General features: G+C 43.9%; 1 protein-coding gene across 5 annotated transcripts in view; it reads left to right on the forward strand.

The window, feature by feature from the left end:
- Nucleotides 1-20,957, forward strand: part of grb10b (growth factor receptor-bound protein 10b) — a 222,973-nt gene that overhangs the window by 183,310 nt on the left and 18,706 nt on the right. For all 5 annotated transcript variants that reach the window (XM_034175270.1, XM_034175273.1, XM_034175272.1 and 2 more), the window contains 4 exons: nt 10,930-11,045; nt 14,037-14,111; nt 18,530-18,667; nt 18,883-18,993. In XM_034175270.1, the coding sequence (XP_034031161.1) occupies nt 10,930-11,045; nt 14,037-14,111; nt 18,530-18,667; nt 18,883-18,993 (440 nt within the window). The remainder of the gene's footprint in view (nt 1-10,929; nt 11,046-14,036; nt 14,112-18,529; nt 18,668-18,882; nt 18,994-20,957) is intronic.

The following is a 20,957-nucleotide window of genomic DNA, read 5'->3' on the forward strand; positions in this document are numbered from 1 at the left end:
TTCTGGCGATGACGTCTGCCATGCCGTGCATCAAATTGTCGTTCGTCAGCAAAGCAAACTCCACCATGTGTTTGTTTTAAAGATAAGCGCTGCCCGGCTTGTGCGAGCATGCGCGCAGTGCACGCTCGCACAGGTGTGCTTGTACGTGCATGTACTAGCAAAAAAACAAAAAGAGTATTTCCTTAGTGCAGCGAAAAAAATAATCACATCAGACGGCTTACAGCACAGTGGATTTGTTTTGTGTGTGTGTGCGTGCGTGTGTGTAGGTGTGCGTGCGTGTATGTGTGTGTGTGCAGAATGCAATGGTACCAAGCATATGGAACCAATTTACACTCTAAATGGAATGCAACACAAATGGGACGAATCAATCATGTCACGTGACATACAAAGCACCAATCAAATAACAAGGATCCACTCAGCTGTTACATAAAACGGTCTAAATACCTACGGACCAGACTAGGATTAATGGGAAAAATTTGACAAAGACCTTCACAGTAGCACATTTGAATAGAGGCCCATTTCTGCCTGTGCTTTGTGCACTGCCGTGTGTGCTGAAATGACCCTGTGAGAAAAGTGACTTTGACCTCGACTTGTCAGGATGAAAAAAGTTAATAACAGTGGAGCAGTGAGGGACTGATGCCAAACTGAGTCACTGTCACGGACGTGTGACTCATCACACAGGCAAAAGAATGAAACGGAAAGAAAAACTGAGTTGTGCCAGCGTTAAAGAGATTGTGACAGAAGGATGGAGAGAAGGAGTGAACAGAGTGAGATAATGAAGGGAGAATAGACTTTAAAAGTCAAAATTCTCTGAGAACATTTCTAATGCAAAATTAAGAATTCAGCCTCGAGTTGCAAAAGTTAGTTAAGTAGCAGTTATGTGAATTTCATCTACCAGAAAAATTGAGCATTGCAGAGAACATAAATTACCAGAACTTCTGACCATATCCCGAGAACATACTTTTTGTGATCATCAGCTTCTTTTATTCTCTCAGAAAGAAAGAGGCCTCATACTAATCATCAATCAGTCAATCAAGTTTTATTTCTATAGCACTTACAACAGTTTTCACTGAACCAAAGTGCTTTCCAATAGCACCAGCTAGAGATAAAATGTAAAGAACAGTACGAAAAACACAATAAGAGCATCCAAAATAGAATAAAAATAGACAAAAAAGTGTCAAAGCAATTATGTGCAAAAAGCTGCCCTGAACAAGTATGTTTGTTGTGTGGGCCGCTGAAGAGGAGGTACTGCTGGCCCACCACCACCAGAGGGCGCCCTGCCTGGAGTGCGGGCTCCAGGCACCAGAGGGCGCTGCCGCATCATGGGAGTAATCTGGGTGACAGCTGTCACCCATCACCAAACACAGCTGTTTCCACTCAGCACCGAGGTATATCAGGAGGACGGCGTCTCCACCTCAGTGCCGAGATATCACCTAAGACCAAGGTAGTATTCTCTGCAGGTATACTTTGCATTATTACTTAAGACTGTCAAAACTGTTTTTCAGGACTGGTGACTACTAAGAACCTTATTCCTTGGATAAGTACTCACCTTCCTGCTGAACTTTGTCAAGAGGTGGAGGCGGCTTCTCCCCTCTCTGTAACTGGGTGCGTTCATCCACTCCTGTGTGTTGTTGCTCTCTCCTGCCAGCAGTACCGGATCCGACGAGCGGAGGCAGTGGCCACCTGGGAAGTCGGGACTTGGCGGTTCCAGTATTTCCAGGGTTCGGTGGCAGAGGAGATCTGGGTGGTTCCGGTTCGACTGAGACGGACGTCTCCTACCTTCGAGCCTGCCCACACGACACCAGCGGATTCGACCCTAAATTGTGTTTGTTGTATTACTCTTGCTTGTTCAGTAGTAAATCTTGTTATTTACTTTCTCCATTGTCCGTTCATTGCGCCCCCTGTTGTGGGTCCGTGTTCCAACACTTTCACAACAGGATATCTCGGCCAGCGTCATGGACCCCGAGGGGCGTCAACCGGCTGTTGAACGGCCAATGGAAGACCAAGACGCGGCGGAGGCTTCGGGAGGGGTAATCGGCGAGTTGCAGCGGATCCTCACCGCTTTCACCTCTCGGATCGATTCAATGACCGAGCAATACGTTCTCCTAAACCGCAGGGTGGAGGCTCTCGCCGCACACGTGGAGGCGCGCCCTTCGGGCGCCGCTGCGGCTCTCCCTCCCGAGGACCCTGCGCGTAAAAGTGACGTTCCACTGGTCGTTCAACGGTCCCTTCCTCCGTCCCCAGAAGCATACATAAGCCCTCCAGAACCGTACGGAGGCTGTGTGGAGACGTGCGCGGATTTCCTGATGCAGTGTTCGCTCGTCTTCGCACAGCGTCCCGTGATGTACGTGACTGACGCTAGCAAGGTAGCTTATGTAATAAATCTGCTTCGCGGGGAGGCACGCGCTTGGGCTACAGCGCTCTGGGAGCAGAACTCACGGCTCCTTCATACGTACGTTGGGTTTGTACGGGAGCTCAGAACGGTGTTCGACCATCCCAACAGAGGAGAGTCCGCTTCAACCGCACTACTGTCAATGAGACAGGGGCGTCGGAGCGCAGCTGCCTATGCAGTCGCCTTCCGCATCGCGGCGGCGAGATCCGGCTGGAATAGCACTGCCCTCCGCGCCGCCTTTGTAAACGGACTGTCACTGGTCCTAAAAGAGCATCTGGTGGCGAAGGACGAACCGCGGGACTTAGACGGGCTCATCGATCTAGTCATACGACTCGACAACCGGTTAGAAGAACGCCGTCGGGAACGAGGCGAAGGGCGTGGCCAGGCACGCGTCGTCCCTCTCCCTTCCGGTTCCGATCGAGCACCGCCTTCCCCACGCTCCACAGCCCCTGCACTCCGTGGGGTCACAGCTCCCCCTACTGACGAAGCTAGGGACACGAGTAGGGCAACATTTAGGGCACCAGATGCACAGAGGAAATGGACCCACGGAGCGTGTCTGGTTTGTGGTTCAATAGAGCACCATGTGAGAGACTGCCCCGAGCGGTCAAACGCCAAATGCCCGCCCCTAGAGACTGGGCCAGGGGTGGGTCAAAACATTCACGTGGGACACACCCACATTGCTACACGACTCCCAGTCACGATCCTGTTTGAGGATTCAACCCTGAAGGCCCCAGCACTGGTGGACACGGGCTCTGAGGGGAATCTGCTTGACAGTAGATGGGCCAGGGAGATAGGGCTCCCTCTGGTGGCTCTTACCTCGCCTGTGCAGGTTCGGGCACTGGATGGCTCCCTACTCCCACCAATTACGCACAAGACACCTCCAGTAACTCTGGTGGTGTCAGGTAACCACCGGGAGGTGATCGAGTTCTTCGTGACTAAGGCCACCTCCCGTGTGGTTTTAGGGTTTCCATGGATGCTTAAACACAATCCCCGGATTGATTGGCCGTCCGGGGTAGTGGTTCAGTGGAGCGAAACCTGCCATCGGGAGTGTCTCGGTTCCTCGGTTCCTCCCGGCTCCCAAGCTAAAGAGGAGGTCCGAGTCCCGCCCAATCTGAAGGCGGTGCCAGCGGAGTACCATGACCTCGCTGACGTGTTCAGCAAGGATCTGGCTCTCACGCTTCCTCCCCACCGCCCGTATGATTGTGCCATCGATTTGGTTCCAGGCAGTGAGTTCCCGTCCAGTAGGCTGTACAACCTCTCACGGCCGGAACGCGAATCAATGGAGACCTACATCCGGGACTCATTAGCTGCCGGATTGATCCGGAATTCCACCTCACCGATGGGCGCAGGTTTCTTTTTTGTGGGTAAAAAAGATGGCGGGCTTCGTCCATGCATTGATTACAGGGGGTTGAACGAGATCACGGTTCGCAACCGATACCCGTTGCCCTTGTTGGATTCAGTGTTCACTCCCTTGCATGGAGCCAAAATCTTCACCAAGCTGGATCTTAGAAATGCGTATCATTTGGTTCGGATTCGGAAGGGAGACGAATGGAAGACGGCATTTAACACCCCCTTAGGTCATTTTGAGTACCTGGTCATGCCGTTCGGTCTCACTAACGCTCCCGCGACTTTCCAAGCATTGGTAAACGATGTCTTGCGGGACTTCCTGCACCGGTTCGTCTTCGTATATCTAGACGATATACTCATCTTTTCCCCGGATCCTGAGACTCATGTCCGGCATGTCCGTCAGGTCCTACAGCGGTTGTTGGAGAACCGGCTGTTTGTGAAGGGCGAGAAGTGTGAGTTCCACCGCACTTCTTTGTCCTTCCTGGGGTTTATCATCTCCTCTAACTCCGTCGCCCCGGACCCGGCCAAGGTTGCGGCGGTGAGAGATTGGCCCCAACCTACAAGCCGTAGGAAGCTGCAACAGTTCCTCGGCTTTGCAAATTTCTACAGGAGGTTCATTAAGGGCTACAGTCAGGTAGTTAGCCCCCTGACAGCCCTGACCTCTCCAAAAGTTCCCTTCACCTGGTCGGACCGGTGCGAGGCCGCGTTCAAGGAGTTGAAACGGCGCTTCTCGTCTGCACCAGTTCTGGTGCAGCCCGATCCTAGCCGCCAGTTGGTGGTTGAAGTGGATGCCTCGGACTCAGGGATAGGAGCGGTGCTCTCCCAGAGCGGGAAGACCGATAAGGTCCTTCACCCGTGTGCCTATTTTTCTCGCAGGTTGACCCCCGCTGAGCGGAATTATGACGTCGGCAATCGGGAACTCCTTGCTGTGAAAGAGGCCCTCGAAGAGTGGAGACATCTGTTGGAGGGAACAGCCGTGCCATTCACGGTTTTCACTGACCATCGGAACCTGGAGTACATCAGAACCGCCAAGCGTCTGAACCCCAGGCAAGCCCGCTGGTCACTGTTCTTTGGCCGTTTTGACTTCCGGATCACCTACCGCCCCGGGACCAAGAATCAGAGATCGGATGCATTGTCCCGGGTGCACGAAGATGAGGTCAAAACGGAACCGTCGGATCCCCCGGATCCCATCATCCCGGAGTCCGCTATCGTGGCCGCCCTCACCTGGGACGTGGAGAAGACCGTCCGGGAGGCCCTGACCCGTGTCCCGGACCCCGGAAACGGACCAAAAAACAGACTATACGTCCCACCAGAAGCTAGGGCTGCAGTCCTGGACTTCTGTCACGGTTCTAAGCTCTCCTGTCACCCAGGGGTGCGAAGGACCGTGGCAGTCGTCCGGCAACGCTTCTGGTGGGCATCCCTGGAGACCGACGTCCGGGACTACATCCAGGCCTGTACCACCTGTGCCAGGGGCAAGGCAGATCATAGAAAAACCTCAGGGCAACTACAGCCATTGCCCGTGCCTCATCGCCCCTGGTCCCACATCGGCCTGGATTTCGTCACGGGTCTCCCGCCGTCCCAGGGAAACACTGTCATCTTCACGATAGTGGACCGTTTCTCCAAGGCGGCCCACTTCGTGGCCCTCCCGAAGCTCCCTACGGCCCAGGAGACAGCGGACCTCCTGGTCCACCACGTCGTCCGTCTGCATGGCATACCATCAGACATCGTCTCCGATCGTGGTCCCCAGTTCACCTCACATGTCTGGAGGAGTTTCTGCCGGGAACTGGGGGCCACGGTCAGCCTCTCGTCTGGGTACCACCCCCAGACCAACGGGCAGGCAGAGCGGGCGAATCAAGAACTGGAGCAGACACTTCGCTGTGTGACAGCCGCGCACCCGACGGCCTGGAGTACCCATCTGGCCTGGATCGAGTACGCCCACAACAGCCAAGTGTCATCAGCCACCGGCCTCTCCCCGTTTGAGGCGTGCTTGGGGTATCAGCCCCCCTTGTTTCCGGTGGTTGAGGGAGAGGTCGGTGTGCCCTCGGTCCAGGCCCACCTACGGAAGTGCCGTCGGGTGTGGCGGGCCGCCCGCTCTGCTTTGTTGCAGGCCCAGACGAGGGCGAAGAAACATGCAGACCGGCGACGGGCCCCGGCTCCCAAGTATCGTCCTGGGCAGGAGGTCTGGTTATCCACCAAGGACATTCCCCTACAGGTTACCTCTCCTAAACTGCAAGAACGATACATCGGACCATATAAAATCCTCAAAGTCATCAACCCCGCCGCAGTGAGGCTCCAGCTCCCGGCCTCACTGCGGATCCATCCAGTTTTCCATGTTTCCCGGATCAAGCCTCTTCGCACCTCACCCCTCTGCACCCCGGGTCCGGCACCGCCTCCTGCCCGGATCATCGACGGAGCACCGGCTTGGACTGTCCGCCGGCTCCTTGACGTCCGTCGGATGGGCCGGGGTTTTCAGTATCTGGTGGACTGGGAGGGGTACGGCCCCGAGGAGCGCTCCTGGGTGAAGAAGGGCTTCATCCTGGACCCGGCCCTCCTGGCCGACTTCTACCGTCGCCATCCGAACAAGCCCGGCCGTGCGCCAGGAGGCGCCCGTTGAGGGGGGGGTCCTGTTGTGTGGGCCGCTGAAGAGGAGGTACTGCTGGCCCACCACCACCAGAGGGCGCCCTGCCTGGAGTGCGGGCTCCAGGCACCAGAGGGCGCTGCCGCATCATGGGAGTAATCTGGGTGACAGCTGTCACCCATCACCAAACACAGCTGTTTCCACTCAGCACCGAGGTATATCAGGAGGACGGCGTCTCCACCTCAGTGCCGAGATATCACCTAAGACCAAGGTAGTATTCTCTGCAGGTATACTTTGCATTATTACTTAAGACTGTCAAAACTGTTTTTCAGGACTGGTGACTACTAAGAACCTTATTCCTTGGATAAGTACTCACCTTCCTGCTGAACTTTGTCAAGAGGTGGAGGCGGCTTCTCCCCTCTCTGTAACTGGGTGCGTTCATCCACTCCTGTGTGTTGTTGCTCTCTCCTGCCAGCAGTACCGGATCCGACGAGCGGAGGCAGTGGCCACCTGGGAAGTCGGGACTTGGCGGTTCCAGTATTTCCAGGGTTCGGTGGCAGAGGAGATCTGGGTGGTTCCGGTTCGACTGAGACGGACGTCTCCTACCTTCGAGCCTGCCCACACGACACCAGCGGATTCGACCCTAAATTGTGTTTGTTGTATTACTCTTGCTTGTTCAGTAGTAAATCTTGTTATTTACTTTCTCCATTGTCCGTTCATTGCGCCCCCTGTTGTGGGTCCGTGTTCCAACACTTTCACAACAATGTTTTTAACTTAGCTTTAAACAGAGGCAAGCTATTAATGGACCTCAGTTCAGGAGGTAATGCATTCCACAACTTAGGACCTGCTACTGCAAAAGAACGGTCACCCCATTGTTTGGACCTGGACCTGGGAACCATCATCAGCCAGTGCTGATTTAATGATCTTATCAAACCGGTCAAATAAGACTTTAACCATATTTGCAGGTTTTTCTCAGTTAGCATTTTGCCTTTCATTGTCCACAATTTTTCATTGGTGGGGGGTGCATATAGAAAGCAAGGAATCGCCTTGTCAGTCCATCTGTCCAGGAATCTTGCAGCTGCAACTCCTAATCAGTTTGGTGGATTTCAGTGAAACTTCACACCACATTAAGATGTAGATAAAGGAAATTAATTGTGGTCAGCACATTTAAGTCGAGATAATTGGGCATCTTTTTTTTTAACGAAGTTGGAGGAGGTTATGTTGTGTTTGTGAACAGTCTGGAGCCCACACTTTCATATATCGTTATGAAAATTTTACTGAAGATTCATATCCTGATAGGTAAGATCAGATTCAATTTTCAAGGTCATAGCTCAAAGGGCAAAGTCAGGAAAAATCTTGTGAAATTGGAAAAATCCCTATGTTTAACATTGAGCAAGTTTTTTAAAAATTCAGAACTGTGTTAAAAAGATAAATTTCATTCATATTTGAGAGCATTATGTAGGGTAGTATACTTTATCGACTGACAAAGGTTGATCCGGATCTGATCCAGATTACAGATTTTGTGGCCATTTAAATTTAACATGGAAAACCCCATTTAATGTATATTTTACATTATATCTTAATCAAACGTGTCCCAATCACGCTCATATTTGAAAGTGAGGTGCAGACTGGCACTCACTATCACCTGACAAAGTTTGATCAGGATCTGATCTGTATTGCGGATTGAGCAGATATTTGATTTTAACAGAAATTAATGAAATTGTGATTGATTAATTAATTAAAATTAAGCTCTTATGTCGTTGTTTTGACGCCCATGGTGTACAAATATGGTGCCCCCAGCAACACAAAAATAGTGAGTAAATATTTTCACTCATAAAAACAATTAATGGATGAAAACAAACTGCAATCTATAAACTTTGCAAAAAGGAGACTTTATGAACACACTGAGCATGATTTGTTGCTGTACTACAAAGTGTTATTTTCATCAATTTTGTGATGAAGCTATGTTCACTTTATATGTCAGGATTTGGGCAGTACCCTGGCTTAGTGGTTCACACTGCTGCCTCACAGCAAGAAGGCCATCTGATTGATTCCAATCTGTGGCCTTTCTGTGTGGAGTTTGCATATTCTCCCCGTGTTTGCATGGGTTCCGGCTTCCTCCCACATCCAAAGATATGCAGGTGAGATGGATTGGAAACTTTCAATTATCCGTAGGTGTGCATGCGGGTGCTTGTGTTTGTCTATACATGACCCTGTGACACAATGCCGTCCTGTCCAAGGCATTCCCTGCCTCACACCCTATGACTGCTGGGATAGGCTCTCCCCCCGACCCTTAATTGGAATAAGCAGTTGAAGGTTAGTAAGTGAGTGATGACAGGATTTTTTAATTTAGTTTTTATGATGATGATTATTTTGGAATACCGCGGTGACCTTGGGCTATTGAGGGGGACTGTGTGTGTGTGTGTGTGTGTGTGTGTGTGTGTGTGTGTGTGTGTGTGTGTGTGTGTGTGTGTGTGTGTGTGTGTGTGTGTGTGTGTGTGGTGTGTGTGTTGGGGGGGGGGGGGAGCTTTTAATAATCAGTGGTAAAGTCAGACCAACTGCACTACATACGTCACAGATCTCAAAAGGGCTGTGTCACTCATAAATGATCCTTAAAGCAGGAAAATATCTGTGAAAACAGAATTGTGGGACTTTGGAGATGTTGATGGTTATACATCAAACATTAAAATGTAAAAGGAAGACAGTTTGCTTTTTGCAGAGTATATGACCTCTTTAATATTTATCTTTTTGGATCTAAGATGAAATACATCATGAATCAAACGTTTTTATACATTTCAGAAGTGTGGCTGTGTGTAATTAATGATCATTAAGGAAAGCCTAATGAGCATTTTAGTAGAAACTTTGGTTGGATGGCCGCCAGAAATTTGCTACATTATACACAAACGTTAATGAATTAACAGGTGTTTCACTTACATGTGAAGTTGAGCAGCAGTAAAAATAAAAAAAAGCTGTTTTTTTATTCCTCATGTCTTGAAACGACGTAAAGTTTATGAGTGTTGCAGATGTGCTGGAATCACCATTGATGAACAAATTAATTATACTATCATGTACAGAATATACAGAATGATTATCAGATCACCATGCGATTAATTAATGAGCCTATCCCATCGGTCATTGGGCGAGAGGCGGGGTTAATACATCACATTTGTCAATTAAATGTACAGATGTTGACCACTTTATTTCAGGTGTTAGATCACAAAAGATTTACTACCGCTGATACATAATACATGCAAGCAACTAATATGGCAGAGCAGGGCTTTTGTTTTGTAACCTACCTTTCAGGTCTCTAGGACTTTTTTCTTTTCTTTTCCTGTGATAGAATTGTATATTTATTTCTTCAGTGCCCATGTCTTGCAAGTATGCTGAGTTGTGGTTATTCCAGTAGACTTTGATTTGCACGGCTGTGAGATGGAGCAGTGTGCCAATTGTGCCATCTGAACCTGCTTTAGTTATGTAAATTTAAAACGTTGGCTATGGTGCTCTAGCACACATCTGACATGACCTGCATCCCTTAAACACAATAATTTACACTGGAAAAATGGTGAAATAATGGCAAGCCATTTTTTTAACAAAAATGTAAGGACTTCATGTAAGACAAAATGACTGAGTACTTTCCTTGCAGTTTATTTTTATACTTTAAGAAAAACTGATTGTAATGCTGAAGTATATATTAAAGGATTATTAACTGACCGTGAGGTCTGTACGGAGAAATATCAGACCAACCGTGTTGTCAGTACAGACACAAACACGGAGGTCTGATATCCCCGTACAGACCTTGCAAACGAGGTTAATAATTTGTTTATTATATGGCTATTATATATTTGAACGTGCAGACTTACAATATCACCCAAATATGAAAGCTGCTCACAGTTCGTAGTCAGACCTGTTCGCTTCACCTCCTTGAAGAACTTGCAGATGGTCTGGTCGTTAGCTGGTAAGCTTTCATTGTTTGTTTTTTCCAATGCTGTTTAGATATTTTTGGAGTATGTTCATGACTGACTTGGTTTTTCTGATTGTGTTTTTAGCTTCCTGGTTTGTAACGAAAATACGTGTTGCAGACCAATTGTCACAGTAACTGGTCCGGATATGGGAAAATATCCGACCACTAATCAGCCAATCAGAGCGCGCGTAGCGTCGCAGCCATATAATAGTATAGGATATTTGCCATTCCACTGTTTATACATTTAATTTAATTATGGTAAATGAGCTGCATTTATATAGCGCTTTCCCATCTGCATCAGATGCTCAACGCGCTTTACAATAATGCCTCACATTCACCCTGTCCCTGATGTCAGGGTGCTGCCACACAAGGCACTCACTACACACCGGCAGCAACTTGGGGTTGAAGGACCTTGCCCAAGGGCCCTTAGTGATTTTTCCAGTCAGGCTGGGATTTGAACCAAAGATCCTCTAGTCTCAAGCCCAATGCTTAACCACTAGACCATCATCTCCCAATTAATTAACATTTAATACTGCACTGTTGATCTCTGGCTGATGATTCATTAATAGAACTTGCACAAGGGAGTTTGAAATAGTTTGAATAACTGCTATTAAAATATCAACATCTGCATTTTTGTCTCTCTCACCTCAGAGCGCTGTCTAGAAGACCATGACTTGGTGGTTCATGTCCAAGCCACGATGAACAGTGATGGTAGATTCCTCTTCAGGAAGAATTATGCCAAATATGAATTCTTCAAAAATCCTCTGGTAATTAAAACCTTTATTGCACAACAGTACAGACAAGTTGTTGAACCACATTACATTATAAGTTCACTTTTTTTGAAGACATTTTCATCAGAACACAGCTTTTTGTCAATTTATGTGTACATGTACTGTTTCTTGGACTGCATTCTTCTGGACAGGGACCTCACCTGGGATTTCTTGGAGTTGATCTCTCAGTTTGCAGGCCACAGCACTGAGAGCAACCAGATCACCAGTAGGGCCACTGTGGCCTTTATCTTCTACAGTAAAACTTGCATATAATGGATTCATATAATGGATGGTTTCTTCCTCAAATCATCAGAGGGAGTTTTTCCTTACCACTGTCACCTGTGTGCTTGCTTTGGGGGTTGGTAAGGTTAGACCTTACTTGTGTGAAGCGCCTTGAGGCAACTTTGTAATAATTTGACGCTATATAAATGAAAAAAAATTGAAAAATAAATTGAATTCAGGTAGACCACTATATGTATAAAATGGACAAAAGCCACAATATGTATGTAACTGATTAGTTACCGTCAGGAGGCACTGAACAGTCTACGGGGAATCCCCAGCACCAATTACGCTTAAACCTGAATAGGGACCTGCCCCATTTAATGGCTGGGTCAAAATGTCATCTGAAAAAAATGAACCCCTGCCTTAAATAAGCACCGGGCATTATGTGCATTAAAAAGATTACGTTTGGTCAAGTCACCCCCCCAAAGTCCGCTGCAGAACAATACCTTAAAATCCCAAAGCCTGATTTATGCTTCTGCAACTCCATAACTCTGTGGCCATGCAGTGACGTTGATGTGCGAGTGACCCTTTTAAAGTTCTCCGTCGCTTTGGTGCGTGTCTTATTGCAATTTATTGCAGGAACAGTAGCTTTTTCTGGATCAGTTTGTCCCTCAATGAACTCCACTTCATTATGCAATTATCAACCTCCAAACCAACATTACCGGTACATGCAATTTCCCTCCATGAATTGCGAGTCATTTGAGCGTCTTTTTCCGACTCAGTGTTGTAAAGTTGGTCATATTTGTGGGCTTTTCTGACAAATGTATTTGATCCATGATCCAAATGTAATTGGCAGGCGCACTGCAAAAGCTATTAAAATATGATGGGAGAGGAAGACTGAAAATGTAAAAAGTGACCAATCACAACCTTTGCAGTCCCTATCCTTAAAGCAGGTGCCACAAAGAGGGCTCTGATCTAAAGTGGTTGTCTTTGGTTCGCCACACCCAGGGATATGTATGAAACCTAACGCCATATTACAGTGCAGGCAGCAAGCAGCATTCTATTAATAATCACTAGCCTTGAATTATGGCCTCCCTCTTTTAGGCGCCGAGTCTGAGCATGGTTTGAAAAAAAATAAACGCCCCCTGGCTTTTAATCAAGGGAATATGGTACCCACTGTCCTTGAATCAGCGAGTGTCAGTGCTGAACTTCATTTCATACCTCTGTTGCAACTGGGCATACCCAGACTGCTCTGTCCGGTAGATGTGAGGGGTTTTTAATGGACATAATTGCGATGGAGGGGGATGTTTTGTCCGATGTGACTGAAAATCCATTATATAAAATCCAGTATATATGGTGTGTACTATACATGGAAAACCATACAACAGCATCGGGAGTTTTGCTTTTGTCCGGTGAGTGCGAGTACCCAGTTTATACGATGATGTTTTAGGCGAGTTTTACTTTATATCTTTTGCAGTTCCTCCTTCAGCACCTGGTACTTTTCAGTCTTCTCATGCTCTTTCTTTCTGATGGTGCTGTGAGTTGGAAATTTCCACATTTACCACAATCGACCCTTTACTATTCTTGTCAACCATTACTGTCTGGTTGGTTGGACAGTATCTGTTTGTTTGCCTGGAATCTGAAGTCGGAAATCACCTGTTCTCAACCATCTTGGTAGTGTTCCCCACATGAACTAGTCCGTATTTGGCACTAGTATCCCAGTTACTTGGTTGTGCCTCTCTTTGTATGCTATGCCAGATTCCATCTTGCACCCTGCCACCATGTGCTGGGCATTTCAGCCTGCATCTTGTGCTGGATGCTGCAGTAGACCCCTGCCTCAATGGCCCTGCTACTCGGGTCCTGTTCTTGTGCTGCAATGATCAGAGCCTATGTGCTGTCCTTCAGCCCAGCCTTTGCTAGCCATTGGGAGCTTTTTCTTTAATGTTAGCCATCCACACTGTTTGTTGGTGGTACGTTTCACAGAGGGTTCTGGTCTTCTATGACTTATCCTCTTCTTCATCCCCACCTTTTGTATTCAGCAGTCAGATGTACTCTGTGATTTATCCCTGGGGGAGCAGCTTCTTGGTACACTCCTAAATTCTCCATGCATTGTGATGTGTGTATTTATTTCACAAAAGAGACTAATTATCAAGTTACAACCCTTATTTTGAAGTTTTAAAAAAGTCTTGTTTCTTTTTTAACAGCATTGCGACAGTAAATCACAGTCGGTATTGAATTTCTTGGGCACTGTAGAAGGCTACAGGAAATTATATACATTTAGAGGAAAGAAATTATGTAGTTTTAAATATGTGTTCTTATTTTTTTCTTATTTATGCTTATTGATATTACAGATTTAACAACTGTGCATTGTTTCATCATTTTAAGCACGTCATTTGTGCCTAAAAACACTACAGGTGAAGATTAAAGATTCAGGTTAAAAAGATTAAAATGTCCATGACTTTCCGGCCAGGTTTTTATTTTGTTTTTTTCTCCATTCAGTGTGCTAGCTGTTGCTTTTATTGAGATCTCTTGGAAATATTATTCCAGGCCAGGCCCCACGTAGTCACAGTTTTGTGAAAATCAATTCAGTTCTCTTTTTGAGGAATCATGGAGGTAATAAAAACCATACTGTGTATTATTGTGAAAGCAAGCAGCTGAATGCCCCCAGTGTAGTTTGTAATTTTTTTTTATTGCTCTAAATTCCTATTCAATATTCCGTTGTCACAGTCAATATCTGTTTCTGTCACTTTCCACCTTCTTTCACAGACATTTTTCCCAGAGAACATGGTTGCATGGTGCCAGGAAACGAACCGTTGTATTCCCCCATCTCAGCTTCTGCAGGTATGTACAGAACACGTGCACTCAAACATGCATTTTGTCATTTTCATTGTGGCACGCACACATTTTAGCTTATCTTAACACTCAGCACCTGCTCCATACTGTACAATCGACATGCCGCACCTATAACCCTGAGACAGAGCCTGTAGTAATAACTGTTAATCCTCTGTTGATACACGACTGTCTGGGCACACGTACCACAAAGTTGACGTGGGATGGATGGAATTACGCAATCTGAAATAGAACGTGTCATGTCTCATGTACCTGAAATTCAAATTGACACGTCATACAAGATATCCATGCCACACAAGTTATATTAAACCCTTAAAACCTGAGCAACCTTGAAATTGCTTCCATGATGCTTTATAGTCAGTAGTTCTTAACATTACAATAATAACTTTAGAGAAATTACCTTCACCGGAACAAAATGATCTCAAGCATGTCAGTTTATGATGCTGTTATCTTGATAAAAATCCAGCAAAACTGTAAGATTGCCTCTGGGCTAAAATGTAGCACAATGTCAGTTTTGGGAGGGCCTTAAATTTTAAAGTCCTCCATTGTAATTCAACAGTAAATTAGCAGAAAATGTATTTTATTTATTTGTTGTTGGTATACTGCAGTGGGTCAATCAGTTTTACTCATGGTGACAGAAATGTCTTGTTGTACATAAAATACACAAAAAATGATGGATTGTTTGTACAGATACCATGTCAAAACAAGAGAACGATGGTGTCCAATGCATTATTTTTTTAGTTTGTTCAAATCTTTCTGGTTATTTTACATATTTATATAAATCACCAAGTTACCTAGCTTGTTGTAATCCTAAAATAACAATTTGTAACTTGAAATCATGCGAAATGAAATACTCAGCTAAATATTTTAGTGTTTATGTCATTGTTGAAGGTGAGACTGTCTAAACTTCACCCAATTCATTTTCCTGAAATTGTAGGGGTTTTTTTTTTTGGTCATTTGGTACAACTAGTGACTCCTTCATCATACGTTCAAGAATACTAAGCCTTTATACTTTGGGGATGTTAAGCAGTCAGTTTCTTAAAAACACCCAGTAGGTCATCAAGGGTTAAAAACAAGTGTAGGAGGAGCAGTGTTGTATAAAGTACCGGACAATCACACTTAAGTAAAAGTACAGATACCCATTGGTAGATGTTCAAGTAACCGATTGAAATGCTACTCAAGTAAAAGTCCTAAAGTATCTAGTATTTATTGTACTTAAGTATGACAAGTAATGTACAACTAAATGTACTCAAGTATTGAAAGTAAAAGTACAAGTAGATGTTAATCAAAAGCAGACTGATTTTTTTTTTTATATTACAAAGTATATCTAGGCTTGTAAATGACTGGTAGTATTAGTCAAAGTACTGAAAATTGTGCACATCACAAAAAACACTTCAGAAACAAGGTTTCAAAACCTAAACAAGAGTAGGCTACTCACTAACTGTTCACAGGAAACAGTTATTTATTTCTATATGTATTTATTTATTTATTTTCATTGTTACATGGTTTTATCTTTTCTGTTGTGTTTTGTTTCATTAGGTTCTTTTTGTCTCTTTCTCTAAAATTGTATTGTAACATTATTCTATTATTATTGACTATTATTATTATTATTATTATTATTATTATTATTATTATGTAGACTATTGTTGTTGCTGTTATTATTAATATATGAATAAAAATACATTAAAAAAATTACAATTTGACTCTTTTACGACAACGAACGCTGAGCCATTAATTATACAGAAAACAAATCAACACAAACGTGCTGATGCGAACAGCTTAATGCTAACTTTAACATTGAAAACGCCATATACATGCTATAGCATTGGTCCCATTTTTAAGTTATAAAATACATCTATCAACTGTTTCAGAAGACCATAAGTCGGTTTAACATAAAAATATTAAATATTACTCACAGAAATATGCTCTTCAGGGTTTTAGCTGGGAAAAATTAGGATAAAGCAAAATAAAAAACAATGAATCCATGAATCGTAGATCGAAGCACTGCTTTGATCTGCGAATCACTGCTTCAGTTGGTTCAAGGTTCAAAGCAAAGCCGCACTGCGGAAAATTGATTACAGACCTGCTGCAGGTCTGTAATCAATGTAGAGAAATTATCATTTTCCTGACAAACACCCCCCAAGTGCGCAACTGCAAAAAAGCCTACAGGACATGCCTCATGACAAATCGGCATGACTTCGATGCAGTCAATAGTAATCAGTAGTGTCTCTGGGTGAAAACACGACTTTTTTCGTGTGTGTGTGGGTGTTTTTTTTTTTTTCGTAATGAGTAACGGCATGGTGCATAGAAAATGTATCGGAGTAGAAGTATGCAATTAAGGTCGGAAATGTAGTGAAGTAAAAGTGAAAGTAAGCTGAATTTAAAAAACTCAAGTAAAGTACAAAGTCTCCCAAAACGTACTTAAGTACAGTAGTGAAGTATTTTTACTTCGTTACTATACAACACTGGGGAGGAAGACATAAAAAAGCAATATTCTTAGTATTTTAAAGTGCCTTGCTGTTAATGGATGGAGGACTTACACGTGGTCTGGTTCCCCTTTGCATTATCTAATGGAATTGTCGGAAATGGGGCCACAAGTTGAATTCATCCCATCATTTTTACCACTCACAGAAAGCTTTTGACTCTCCTACTGCTTAAATGGACTTTACATTTCTGCAGCTATAAAAAGAAGTCTGCAACGGAAGAGAGGCAGATGGGCCAGAGTTGATCTTTGCAGGTGTTGGCATTTTCCCATTATGTCAAAATTATGTCAGTAATCAACCAAATATGGGTTTTTTTGATGACCGATACAATATTTAGAGAGCAGGGTGGCACTGGCCAATATATAAACCTGGTTCATTCCATTCTAAAAAGCCTGCATATATTTTTGTTTATTTGGTCTTATGTGCATTTTAATCAGGTGATGCTAATTATTAATAAAAAAGAAGAAAGAATTGGCATTAATTGATCAACCACTGTCAATGTGAAGTTGTAAGGTGCCGTGAAGGTGTAGTGTGTCTCAAATGTTTAATGAATTAAAGTTGAATGTAAACATGTTTGCTGCAAATGTTGGAAAAATAATCATGCATTAAGTCCATCGAAGGACATTTCAAAAACACTTAGAAACATGTGCTTTAAATATTGAAAAGACCTCTGGAACAGTTTTCCTTCCATCCGCAAGCTGTAGATTCCACATTGAATGTAATAACGTTACATACCCTTCAGAGTGATATTTTGGGAACAATCTGTCAATACTTCATAGTCCCACTAAATAATTTAGGCTTAAAGTATTTCCAAAAGGAATGAGTTGTAAATTAACATGAAAAAAGAAATGACATTAACCACTTAGGAATTCAGTCTACTTTTACAGACAGCCCGTCCATTTTTAGAGACCAAAAGTAACTGCACAACTGAGTGATGAACAGTTTCATGGCCTGTCCCCACTTTATTCCACAGCAGATTCAACAGATAAAAGGTCTGGACTTGATTACATGAAGTGTTGAATATGCATTTGGTAGCTGTTGATTGGAACTCAGTATAGGACAAGAGAGGCGTTAACAGGCAAGTGAAACAGGCCATAATTATGCTGAGGAGGGGGGACCAACAGACACTGGGTGGAAACACAAAGTTTATAATCAAGAGATATCTATGTGACTGTAAATACGGAGTTTACAAAGTTTGCAATCAAGAGATGTCTACGTGGCTGTAAATACAGAGTTTACAAAGTTTACAATCAAGAGATATCTATGTGACTGTAAATACAGAGTTTACAAAGTTTACAATCAAGAGATCTATGTGACTGTAAATACAGAGTTTACAAAGTTTACAATCAAGAGATGTCTACGTGACTGTAAATACAGGGTTTACAAAGTTTACAATTAAGAGATGGCTACGTGACTGTAAGTACAGAGTTTGAGACACCAAGCTGTGGTCGAGCATATCCTTCCTGAGGCCAAAGCTCTTTTCCAGAATTCTGATTTCAATTAGAAACAGGCCCATGAAAATGGGAAACGATACATATTTAGATTAGTAACAGATACAACTGTAACAGATACAACCAGAGAGAGAGAGAGAGACAGCATGTGCTGTCAACAGCATATTGCACCAACAATTTATAAAGAACATTTTTTAGACACCTTAATGTTTCTTTTACCTCACTTGTCTCACCATAGAAGTGCATTTTTCTAACATTTTGACAGCTTGAGTGTGATATTGACACACTGACCTGAGAATAAAGTCACAAAAATAGACTTCACATGGACCAGGTATAACTTGGGTCCTGTGTTGGATCTTGGTTACAAGGAGCTAAGTGGATATATGAAGAATGGCACTTGATGTTAATAAAATGTAATTCATCACAAAGACATTAAAGCAAAACTATTATGCTCGTTTCTTGCTGACGTTTTCAGAATTTCTTAGCAACAAGTACCTGTCCAGAAATTCAGGGGTATCTGTATGTGAAGGAGGTTGGCCGGAAGTCATGGAAGAAACTTTACATGTTCCTGCGGCGCTCAGGACTCTATTGCTCTACAAAAGGAACTTCAAAGGTAACACCAGCACATTTATTTTTCTCCATCTGCTAGTGACACCGTTACTCATGTGATCAATGTTTGTAATTACAGTCATTATGTGTCCACTTATGAATGACTAAATAAATCTAATAATGCATGTGCATTATGAGATTTATTTAGTAAAGAGGAAACATTAATGAAATGGAATTTCCCCAGTGTTTGATATTTTGATTCATTATTTCTTTCTGCAGGAGCCAAGACATCTACAGTTACTAGCAGATCTCGATGACAGTAATATCTTCAGTGTCATCACAGGCAAAAAGCAGCATGCAGCGCCCACGGATTACGAGTTCTGCATCAAGGTGAGTCAGGAGCAACAGGATATAATGAGGCTGGCTGCTAATGACATATTATGATCAGATTTTGTAATGGAGCTACTTGTGCTATGAGATGACTGTGCTTATGTGCATGAAATGTAAGAATACTATGGGCCTGATTTGCTAAATGTTTACATTAAAATGGGCGTGCACACCACAGCACTTGCAAAAAACCTGTATGCTGGTTCACTAATTATGTGCACTATTATGTCTTTCATTGTCCATTTAGCCTATATTACCTTTATAAATATGCAATTTGGTGTTTGTCCACTTTAGTGTTGAAAATTATTAGAGGGAACATGCACATTGGGGAGGTTTTGCACACACAGTTCATCAAGGTCCAAAGGAAGATTAGAGTCTGTACTTTGTGCGTTTGAAACATTAAGGTATGGCACTTGACAGACTGCTGTTCCAGCAGCACAGAGGCCGCTGCCTCCTCACACAGTATGGAAAAAAAATAATCATTAATTGTAAATGTGGACATATTTAAAACGTTAAGGATCTGCTTTGTGCTTGTTTCTTTAAGAATAAATGTCTCCATGGTTGACAGGTGGACAGCACGTGAATACACTCATGCACTGCCTGTTAAAACAAATGAATATAAATTATTACATTTACTTATTGTTCCATCTGAGGTATTTAAGCAAAGTGGTGAATAATTATGATGCGTTCCTCAGATGGAACACAGAGAACTGTGCACACAATTGTCTGTGTGCATTTCATCGTCAGAACGTGGTATAATTATTCACCACTTTGCTTAAATACCTCGGCTGGACCAGTAAGTAAATGTCTGAAGTTTGAGACAGCGATTACTTTATTTAAATTTTTTTCTTTAAATCTTTAAATAGTAAATATGTCTATCTATTAACTAAGTAAATTACCAGTGGTTGAACACACTTAGTTATGTGGCAGTTTGTGTGTAATAAAGCACAAGGTGCACACCTGCAAGTAGCTGATTGAATTTCATGTTGCTCTTACGGCCATTAAAACCTAAAATCCACATTTATGTACAGCTGTCTACTTCACGTTATCACCTGCTATCAGTTGTGCAGTTAGTCTTAGTAAATCTCTTGCAAAACTGTTTCTACCACAACACAAAAGTTTGGATTGCCCAGATAATTTAGTACTCATTATGATCAATCTTAGTAAATCAGGCCCTGTAATGTGTACGTATATACGAGGGCTGTCAATAAAGTATAGGTCCTTTTTATTTTTTTCTAAAACTATATGGATTTCATTCATATGTTTTTACGTCAGACATGCTTGAACCCTCGTGCGCATGCGTGAGTTTTTCCACGCCTGTCAGTGACGTCATTCGCCTGTGAGCACTCCTTGTGGGAGGAGTCGTCCAGCCCCTCGTCGGAATTCCTCAACCTCCGTGTTGATAACCATTTGTAAAATCCAGGCGGCTTTTGATGGCTTTCAGTGGAGTGAGTATATGAGAAATTGTTTAACAGCTGGACATGTTCCAACTTGTCCTTAAGGCTTCCAACGGAGGTGTTTTTCCTGTGGCGGAGCGTCGCGGCGACTGCAAGCCAACGCTGCAATCCGCCCGCACGTCTTTCATTAAAAAAAATCTCCTTTAACAGTGGAATATCCGGATAAAATTCGGAAACCGACTTCTTCTGAAACTTCTCTGTTCTCTCACGACGTCCTGGATCAATAGAGCCTGAAATGTGGAGGTTTTCAGCTTGAAACAGGCTGACGAAGGCACCTGGGAGTGCTGCACGACGTCTCGCTCCGTGGGAAGTCCTTAAAGCGACAGTATCACCTCAAAATCTCTCATCAGCCGTTAAAATTTTCACCGAAAACAAGCTTAATTTTTCGAACCGTGTCCACTTCGATGTGTCTCACAGGTTTAGAAAAAATTTTGATCAAACAAAGCGCCAGTCTCTCAGCAACTTCTCAGACAAAGGAATTCCGAGGAGGGGCTGGACGACTCCTCCCAC

This window comes from Thalassophryne amazonica, chromosome 7 (assembly GCF_902500255.1).
Source record: "Thalassophryne amazonica chromosome 7, fThaAma1.1, whole genome shotgun sequence".
In the NCBI taxonomy this organism is placed as follows: Eukaryota; Metazoa; Chordata; class Actinopteri; order Batrachoidiformes; family Batrachoididae; genus Thalassophryne; species Thalassophryne amazonica.